Source organism: Sardina pilchardus, chromosome 14 (assembly GCF_963854185.1).
Source record: "Sardina pilchardus chromosome 14, fSarPil1.1, whole genome shotgun sequence".
Lineage (NCBI taxonomy): Eukaryota > Metazoa > Chordata > Actinopteri > Clupeiformes > Clupeidae > Sardina > Sardina pilchardus.
Window position 1 is genome coordinate 21,621,192 of NC_085007.1, and position 10,638 is coordinate 21,631,829.

Genomic DNA, 10,638 nt, shown 5'->3' on the forward strand with positions numbered 1-10,638 from the left:
GTACCACAGTTTGAGAACCACTGCTCTACACCATCTAACACTAGCTAATGGTGGTTAAGAAAAAGCACTTTGGGGATTTATTTTTCAGTTCCTCCTGTGTGAAGTGAGAACCGACTATGTTATTCGAGGAAACAGAGTGTGTCATAGACAAATGACTTGCCATAAAAACTCATTAGTGGGTTAAAGGTTTTCTTCCTGGGACAAAATGTACTTCCCCCTCATGAAAGAAATGGGTCCGGCTCAATATGTTCTGCCTCATCTGAGCCCCAAAATCTTGGTTTGGCTCTGCAGCAGTATCCCTAAATGTGAAAGTCATTGCTGCACTGCTGTGCGGAGCGGCCATTTTGTGACGGTGTGTGTTTGTGTGACCTCAGGGATCACGGAGGAGAACCTAAACAAGCTGATCCAGCACGCGCAGATCCCCCCTGAGGACAGCGAGATCATCAGCAACATGGCCCACCTGGGGGTCCCCATCATCACAGACGTAAGCTCCCTTCATCCCACAACAACAACAACAACAACAACAACAACTCAATGCATTTATATAGTGCAAGGCATTTTCAAGCACTTTACAGTGAAGGGGGAACCTCACTAACCACCACCAATGTGTAACACCCGCCTGGGTGATGCACTGCTGCCATTAACGCTCACTACGCATCAGATGGATGTGCTCTCTGTCTTCTGTCCAATGCGTACTGTAGCCCATTCTGTTTTTCTGTCTTTTGTCTTGTAGAGATCCATTCAGCCAGTGAACATTTGTTAATTATTATTCAGATATAGGCCTACTGTAGCACCCTTTCCGTTTGCCAAAACTGATTCCAGGTTTTCCATATTGAATCTTATGTTGGTGCCTGTCCCTGTTATATAGATTGTAACGAAAGATTATTATAATAGTCAAACTGCAAACAAGATTTTATATAATTTCATTTCCTATTCAGAAAAAAAGGAGCTTCTTGCTTTGTTATCTACTAATCTACTAATTCCACCACTTCTGTGTGTCTGTGTCTTCCTACCGTGTGTCTGTTTGTCTGTTGTCCACCGATAGTCCACTCTGCGCAGAGGGAAGAAGATGGACCGCAAGGAGCGTGTGAGCGAGCAGACCTACCAGCTGTCTCGCTGGACTCCAGTGGTCAAGGACATCATGGAGGTCAGTTACACATAAACACAGGTGGTGTGTGTGTGTATGTGTGTGTGTGTGTATGCTTGTTTGTATGCGTCTGTGTGCACTCCCTTGCGAGTGTGTGTGTGTGTGTGTGTGTGTGTGTGTGTGTGTCCTTGTGTGTCCTTGTGTGTCCCTTTGTGTGCCCTTTTGATAACTTTTTGCCTTTTTATTCCAGGATGCCATTGAAGACAAGCTGGACACGAAGCACTACCCTTACATCTCCACTCGCTCCTCAGCTTCATTCAGCACCACTGCAGTCAGGTACACACACACACACACACACACACACACACACACACACACATGTACACACACACAAACACGCTCTCTCTCTCTCTCTTTCTCTGTCTCTCTCTCTCCCCTCACACAACTTTCCTATTTAGACACAACCACAGAGACATACAGTAAACACATGTACTGTAAGTGCATGTCTGTATGTGCCTAGTCACACAAGGACACATTCACCTATACACAAAATAGTCCCTGAAGCAGCACATTATTTCAGTTCTGAATTTCAGTGTTAAAGACGGGAGGTTGAAAAATCAATACTCATTTGAGCTCGGGGACAGACAGTGGTAGACGAGTGATCGATGCCATGACTGGTCCACCCCCCATTCAGTCAAACCTCCCAGCTGAAAACCTCCAATACCTATAATTCCCCGATTAAACATTAATAAACCCGGGAGTGATCTGTGAGCTACAAACAAGGATGATCAAAACACTGTTTTTGATTTACCGCTAATAGACTAAGCTCTCTTGTGGATTGATGTTGCTTTTTCTCCAGAGTGTGTGTGTGTGTGTGTGTGTGTGTGTGTGTGTGTGTGTGTGTGTGTGTGTGTGTGTGTGTGTGTGTGTGTGTGTGTGTTTGTGTGTGTGTTTGTGTGTGTGTGTGTGTGTGTGTGTGTGTGTGTGTGTGTGTGTGTGTGTGTGTGTGTGTGTGTGTGTGTGTGTGTGTGTGTGGGCTGAGGGCCATAGTGATGGGAGGGAGCTGACACATTGACCCGTGTCATTGTGGTGGTATTGATTTGTGTTCAGATCAGTCCCATGCCCAACGATCTCCACACTCATTATGCAGGCTATTGATTTGTTCGGCCAGTGAGAACCAGGTGTGGATTGCATTAGGGTTGGTGTGTGTGTGTGAGAGAGAAGCAAAGCATTTACATATATGTGCAGGAATGGGTAAACACCTAGCATCATAGATCAGGGTCTATGCACATACATTACTGCCACTATTGTCACAAAGATTTATTTTGTATAAACTGTATTCATCTTTGTGTGATAGCCTGGTTTACAAATATCTAACTATGACGATTAAAGATATTTTCAGGAAGATGAATTGACGTAAACAAATAAGTAACGTTTGCTAATTTGATCTTTTTGCTTTTCTTTCGTGCCACCCATCTGACCTGGCAGTGCCCGGTATGGCCACTGGCACAAGAATAAGACCCCTGGCGAGTACCGCACTGGACCCCGCGTCATCGTCTTCATCATCGGAGGCGTGTCCTTCAGTGAGATGCGCTGTGCTTATGAGGTGACGCACGCCAATGGGAAATGGGAGGCCCTTATCGGTGAGTCCCACAGCACTGAGTGCTTCCGGGGCGGTTTGGGGTCGGAGGGGACAGATAGACAGATAGACAGATAGACAGACTGAACACTAAAGTGAGATCGATAGAGATGGAGACATGGACAGGTGTATAGATTCATGCACGTTGTGTGTACAGACGATGGAAGGAGATCTGATATTTAAAATGCTATCACAGTACGTTCAGTACGGGAACGCACAGACACACACACGCACAACCAGACCTACGCACACATCAGCATCATGTCGAGAAAAGTCAAGGAAGTCCAAAGTCTAGGTTGATAGGACAAAGAAGTAATACAGGCTATGAAGCTAGTATTTTATAATATCAAGAAGATATATTTAGCTACCTGACAACAGGGTTTTGATTGTAATATAATTCAGGGATATTATTTGTCAGCTTGCCACATGCGTTTGTGTGTACCTTAACAAACAGGTAGTCTGATTACACACATGACAGAAGTGTTTGATTTATTTGTTTTCAAGAATTATTGTTAGGGCATCAGAGGAAGGGAGACCTGGTAGCTTCCAGCTTTAACTGCTTGGCTGCTTGCTTGTATTTGTCTGTGCGCAGATAAGTGGCTTTAACTGTGTCCTTGATCAGCTGTTCTGGTCGACTCTGTGTTGTCTGTAATGATCAGTGCACTAACTATGAAAGTGTAACATCTGTCTTGTCTATCTAATTTTGCTACCTGTCTCTATGGCTCTGTCCTGTATTTGTGTGCTGTCTCTTTTTAACTTGTTCTTGAATTGCAGACAAGCCAAGTCTGTTGTCGTAAGTCTGGGTTTTCTGTGTGTGTTCTGTGTGTGTTTTGTTACGTACTGTGTGTGTGTTTGTTGTCCTTTGGGGGGTGGGGGGGTGGATGGTATTTGTTGCAAATATCCTCATTCTTGTCTTTTTGTTTTAATTTTGCAAAAACAAAATCGAATACAAAAATGTCAAATTACCAACAGTCTACTCTGATTAGATGTTAATACAAGTTTTTGTTAGGGTTGTAAAACAGGATGAAAAAAAAAACCTTTGATAATCAAGTTATGTGACTTCTAGTCTCAGGACTAGCCTGCAGCACTTACATACTGAATTAGACTTATTATGACTGAATGGTTATCAGCTAACCTTGTCGGCACTCGTGGAGGGTCCACAGTGTTGAGGTTAAAGGGAGAATATTTAATTCTGGGAGTTAGTACTCTTACTATTTTTTCTGAATATACAGCACAAACATGGCTTTAACGTAGTCATCTTTACATTGTGTTGTTGTTCAGTCCACTTGTCCAGGTCCACTCCAATTTGCTACTCCTCCTAAAATTACTGTTTCACCCTTTAATATACCATTCTGGTCATTCGCAATACAACCAAAAGTAAAAACATGGCATGTAATTACTAGTTAGTATAAATGGGAATCGGGTCCCATTGAGTCCCTTTTGAGAAGTTGACAATGGATTTGTAGGATGTGAATGTTTAACCTTGTTTCCCCATGAAGCCAGACTTGGCCTTGGCCAAAGGAGAGAGTGCGAGTGAGAGTGTCGTGGGGGGGGTGATATTTCTCTTTTCTTTTCTGCGGCGGGCGATGTGTACTCGAGCATGAAGCCGGCCCCCCCTCTGTTCCTCTGCAGGTGCCACCCACTTGCTCACCCCGACCAAATTCTTAACGGACCTGCAGCACCCCGACTTCCGAGAGTCCACTAGGGTGTCCTTTGAGGAACGCGAAGAGACAGACGAGTGAGACAGACAGAGAGAGGGAGAGAGGGAGAGACAAAATCACACTCTGAACAAAGTAAAGGCAGCCGCGCAAAGAAGCCCTTTCTGACTCCCAGCAGCACAAGGGCTTTCTTTCCCTCTGTTTCCTCTTGCTACCACACTCTTATTTATCTTCTGCTGTTTTTTTTCCTCCGCCCCTTCCACCTCCTCCAGGGATGAGTGTCCACCCCCTGATTAACGATACAGCCAATAAGCAACAGTCTCGAAGGCTCCACTTCCTGCTTGCCCCTCCTATCACTTTATGAGCATCAATTGGCACAGAAAATGTCCCCGTAACACCTTGTTTTTGCTGTTTACGGTTCAGTTTCACTGTAAACCAGACCCACGAGAGTCAACTCTCTACTCTACTCTCTGTTATTGGACATGTTGACTTTACTTATAATCTATGGTCCCTACATCATTTGATACATATTTTGTGTATTATTTATAACAACGTTTATTTATTTTGGCAGGAAATAGATTGTGTAAATCTTTCTGGTGCAGTGCATAACTGTCACAAGTCCAGAAAAATGGCGTTAAATCATTTGAATAAATGGCCAGTGCTTTTCCTTTCATACTCCAATGCCCATAGCTCACAGGGGCTCGCAGGAGCTGTGGCCATTTTATGTGGGGGGTGTGGACTTCATCCCTGCTGACCTCCCATTTTCTCAGCCGGGTGGATGGCACCGCCCCGGTGTGCCCTCTTAACCCACAACCGCTGGCAGATCCGGGTGATGAGGAGCCTCTCTTCATCTCGCCACCCACCCAACCCCTCCCCCCCTAGACGTACTCTACACCCTGAAGATCCATAAAGCAAAAAAAAAAGACAAAAAAAAAATCAATCATCATGGTTTTCTTCTTCCTTTGAGGAATAGGTTGAGTTTTGATTTCAGTTGCAAAATATATATATATATGTTCACGATTCGTTTTATTTGCCCTCTTCTGAAATGCTCTTCAAAGTCCCTCCCTACGCCCTCCAAGCATGCCTACATTGGCCCATGGTTGTCTGTAGAGGAGGCACTTAGTATTCAGTCTGGCCAATTGATGTCCTTTACCTCCTCCACAATCCAGCTGACCTCTGCAGACACCCAGGCTGGAGATGTAGCTATGTTCCCTGGATATGCTTTAGCACCAAAAAAACGCTCTCTCGAAGCGGCCCTCTCACACCCCACTCATCCCCAGCTAGCTTCACACCCTTTTGCTTTAGTCAGGCATACGTCATATGTAGGGGCAAGATATACAGTACACACACAATAGAAACTGTAGCTGCTCAGGTTTAGAGTCTATTCAACCTCCTCTTGGTGTTTCTTACAACCAAACGCATCGCTTGAATTAAAAGTCTTTCATGCTGATGGAGCTGATTGTGTCAGCTGATGATTTTCTGGTTGGAACAATTACCCGGAGGATTTGAACAATACATCGTATATCTGGAGTTTGTAAATCCAGGCTTTCCAAATGTTTGGTGTACCCCACCATTTTGAAAGTCACCATTACCACCTTTTTAAAATAAGATCTGATTGATTTTGTCCAGTAGTCTCAGATCTACAAAACAATCCTCATTAGCGCATCAATATCTGTTTTCACTTGGGACCTGATGGAATGCCTATGCAAAAGACTTAGCCTACTCTTGTGAATTTTAAGAGCCCTGCTGCATATACAGTTGACAGCACAGCACAAATCTGGCATGCCGAAGTTCCAAGTCGAAACGGTCAACTGTGTATTTAGAATTATCAAGATGTCCAAAATATCTCTGTTGCGCACATCTGTGTTTTAATCACATCGCACAAAGTCTGTGTTCACCGAGGCATCATTAAGGCTTATGCATGTATTCAAACTACTAACATCTATGTGCTCAGTAACTTGTAAGTGTTGAAGGTCTCTGTTTCTGTCAATGAAAAAAAAAAAAGCAGGAGGTAGATTTTTGTACATGCTATAGCCTTAAGTCTGACCTCAAGTTACGTTCCCTAGAGGTGCAGCACAAGTAGAACATACATAGTCTGGGTGTTGTTCATCTGCTAAAGCCATATCACAATTTTTTGTTTGTTGTCTAAATGTGCACAGTGAAAATGACCCATAGTTCTATGACCGTCGGAAGGCCGCTATGCTGCATACGGACTTGAACTGTGTGCCTTCACTTGTCGAGAAATGGAATGCAAAGTTAGCCAGCGTCGCATAAATACCAGCTCTTCCTCAAGAAAGTTCTTTTGGAGCTTTTGAAAAGGAAAGTATGGTGTGCAGACGAGGATCAAAGGTCAAACATTTTGCTTAGCTTGTACTCCACTTCTCAACAAGCAAAGGAACAAGTCCATGTCTCAAACCGTATAGCGACTTAGAGACAGGCAATAGAACTCGACCCATGTGCAGTATGTCCAACTCCTTCACATACTGCCACATTCGGCACCTTCCGAATGGAAAAACAGCCATTGATCCTGAAAAAAACAACTTGGCAAACAAATGTGTTGAAAAAGGTAACCAGGTGAAAATTCCTGAGCTAGTGCTGGATAGCAACCTGGCTAAGACAGTGTTTCAGACTACCATCATGTCAGCAAAGCTGTGTGTTCGGAGGAAATTTCAACAGACAGAGGGGACTGTGAGTTAGGCAAAAGCAGTCAGAAGTTGACTAGTACCTCTAACCACCTTTAACGCTTACTGACCCTCCCACACCAACCCACCCAACCCCACCTGTACTCTCCCACTATACCAATCAACTTCAGATGGTTTTGCTTCAAATCCTGCCCTTCTCTGTCTGTTCTGAATCATTGCAGGGCTATTGAGAATGAATTCATTCAACAAATTCATTCAATTTTTAATGAATACCCTGATGGGAAAGATAAAAACGTTTTGAGATGGTTTGGTGTTGAGCAACCTACAGCTTTGCTTCAGAAACACATTTAATATCAACTGGATCTGTTAAAATATTGTGGTTCGTAGTTGTGTTATCAAACTCTTGTTCCATATACAGTATCATCCATGTTGGAGTTTTTCATTAAAAAATCTTGGCGCTGTCATTCAAGTCACCAGATCGACTTGTGTCAGCCATATGGGACAAAAGTTTGCTTTGCACATGTTAGAAATGTGTCTTCAGCTAAAAGATTCATAGTCACTCAGCTTTTGGTTGTTCTTTTTGTTTAAGTTTAATAGTAGAGTTGAGAAACAAACCTCTGACCCATTTCTTTATAGTTGGTCATATTCACTTTATATGTTTATTCATTTAGTTTGTCGAGGGGTTGAAGGTTTTGGAAGGTATGGTTCAAAGTGATATGATTGGGAAATATTTTCAACATAATTATGTATGCCCTAAATAGCTTTTCAGCATTCAGCAGTAGTATACCATACTCAGTAGATAACACATCATATTTGTTGTATTGTTAAACAGTACTTATTCTAGTTTGTCTCTTAAGAGCCTACTTTTGCAGATTATGCACATACTTGCATTTTCTAATGTATTCACTATCGACTGTACAACACAGTCATCTTCATCCACCTGTGGACAATTCAGTCACACGTCTTGTTTTATTCATCCATGTTTAAATATACCATATGAAAAGCTGAAAACACATTTTCAGGCTTAAACATTGGATTGGACATGTCTAACACTTTTCTCCTCACTCCCCCCAAATCCCCCCCCTGTCTCTCTGTCTTGTGTTCGACACCCTGCCCTCTCTCTTTCTCTTTCTTTCTCTCTCTCTCTCTCTCTGTCTTTCGTTTTCACAGGAGCGACCCATGTATTCACTCCCACCTTCCTCTTGGAATCTCTCAAGAACATGAATAAACCAGACGAAGAGCCGACAAGCTAAAATCCTTCCTCCTCCTCGTTTCTCAGTTCCGTCTCCGTCCTCCCTGCCCCTACTGACTCCCAGCACCTTCATCCCTGTACTTCTATATTACTGTGTATGCATCTTGCTTGATGAAACAAAAAACAATACAAAAAACAACCAAAAAAATGACATTGGTTAAAAAAATATTATATATATATATAGTACATATATATATATGAAATATAGTATGTTGAAAATGAATAATTGCAAGTATTCTCATGTTTTACGATGGATGCAAATGATTAAAATGGGTTTAACTATCAAGACATTGTTTAAAACTGGAAGTACCAAATGTAATATTGTATGCTATCAAAACCTGCTAGAATGTGTCCAAGGTAGAGCCTTTGTTGGTTTGTTTCCCTTTCGTTGAATTATTGGTGTGGTTTTTATGGTGGGGGATTGGGAGGCGAGTGGGTGGGATGGTGGGAGGAAAGCCACTCAGGATGGTATAAATCATATCGCTGGAAGCTGTTCTAATCGGCAGACCTGTATCATTTTAGAGTAGTGAGATATGGACTCTACTATCTGGTCCTTAACAAGGCCGAGCCATCTGAGACAAAGAGAACCGATTGCCTCGAACAGTTTGTGTAGTTTTTAGACGGTTTGTGTGACTCGGGAGACTGTTTTGGACACACAGCTACGGGGGAGGAGGGCCACTGTTGCAGAAAGCAAACGGCAGAGACTCTGCGCGCAGGGGCATCAGACCGGACCCAGCAGACCACCGGCCGTCCTTCCAGCCGACCAGAGTGGGGCTCTTTGAACTTGCCACGTCCTCTCTTATGTTTTCGTTAATTTTCCTCTCGGGAGACTTCACATTTAGTGTCAAAAAGGCCACTGCTTGCTTGCGAAAAATGTTTAAAAGAATATACAAAAAGGGCCAGTCGTATTTCAGTATTGTATCCTGTCTGATTAAGTCTTATCATTGGTTAGTAATGATGTTTAACCGGGCCATGCACTGAGTGGTGTGATATTGTATGCCATTTGTTTGATGTTCTAGCGTCTCACTGTTGAGTGGTGATATTTCTGACTGTGAAGTAGTTTAAAAAAAACATTTCCTTACAAAAAAGAAGAAAAAAAAGCCAATGTGAAGCCACTGTGTTAGTGATGTTTTAGCTGTAGTTGTAGTGGTAAACTGGGATTCAATAAATAATAGCTATATTTTGTTTAGTCTGTCTGTTAGTTCTCTCTTCTGGTGCAATGATAAACCTTCCACTGGTGAATGGCTTTGCAAAGAAAACTTTTCCGCCCTTTTAAGATGTACATATATTTATTTTTCTGAATGATTTCTCTGTTTTCTCCCCCTCACTTCTGTTCTGGCAAAAAAAGGTTGTATATTGCACTATGCGTTTCCTGTGATGCAAACGCTTATTTAGTTGTTCATTTTTTTTTCTCTCACTTCTGTTTACTTTTATTTGTTGCTGTTGTATAGCGTTGACTGTGTCTCTTTGATTTATATCAAAAATGATTTATCAGAGAAAATAATAATAAATGAGAACGTTAGTCTGTCCTAAACCTGTTCAACTTACTGGGATTCTATGTTTGCGAGTGTTGAAGCACAAACAAAAGTATACTTCGTGTGTACCAATGTACTAAGGCTGTCTAATAAATTGGCTTCCATTACCAAGGACACAGAATCAGTGCATTCTTGTGCCACATAAAATAAAATAGATCCGGTATGGTGCTCAGTTAGAGGTGGTACCAAAGTACCGCATCTGCATTTTACCCCTAAACCACCACACAGAGCCAAGAAAAGAAAACTGATTAAATTCTGATATACCAAGTCCATTTCATTTGTGTGAACATTAAAGTAAAATACCTCAGACAGCCTAACAGGCTGCACTGACCCTAAATGCCCTTCAACAAAAAGAAGTCAATAGTCTATGACCCCTTTTGTAGTGAAACAAAGCAATTCTGTATGTCTCAGCTGAAGACGCCCAATATCTCATCACAACTCTTGATGACCCATCTGGAAGGGGTTTGGGATGAGGCCTGCTGTCAAGCTCTTCTTACAAACTAAGCAGACCCTTGTAGATATGAAGACTGTCTTGATACTTCGGTTATTCTAGTAACATAGAGACTCTCTTCTGACCCTTGTCTGGAAATACATCTGTACAGTATGCCAACTAGATGTGAATACACCCTGTCAAAGTTCAGCACAGGTCACTGTTACACTAGCTACTTTCAGATATAGGTGTAAGTCTGCATGTTCTGCGGATATCAAGTGGTTGGGCCATATACATATGAAAATGCAGATATCAGATGCACTCTTTTTACAGTCCATTAATATTTAAGTACATGAAAACGTACATGAAAAGTTTGTTGTCATCAGATGCAATTA

General features: G+C 42.3%; 1 protein-coding gene across 2 annotated transcripts in view; it reads left to right on the forward strand.

The window, feature by feature from the left end:
• The window catches only part of stxbp1a (syntaxin binding protein 1a), a 35,483-nt gene extending 25,559 nt beyond the window's left edge, over positions 1 to 9,924 (forward strand). Inside the window, exons 15-20 of one of the 2 annotated variants that reach the window (XM_062554647.1) lie at positions 375 to 484; positions 1,046 to 1,147; positions 1,338 to 1,423; positions 2,576 to 2,730; positions 4,359 to 4,519; positions 8,197 to 9,924. In XM_062554647.1, coding sequence (XP_062410631.1) covers positions 375 to 484; positions 1,046 to 1,147; positions 1,338 to 1,423; positions 2,576 to 2,730; positions 4,359 to 4,468 — 563 coding nt within the window. In that variant the 3' untranslated portion in view covers positions 4,469 to 4,519; positions 8,197 to 9,924. The remainder of the gene's footprint in view (positions 1 to 374; positions 485 to 1,045; positions 1,148 to 1,337; positions 1,424 to 2,575; positions 2,731 to 4,358; positions 4,520 to 8,196) is intronic. The other variant, XM_062554648.1, reaches the window with a different exon arrangement.
• The last annotated feature ends 714 nt before the right edge of the window (positions 9,925 to 10,638 follow it).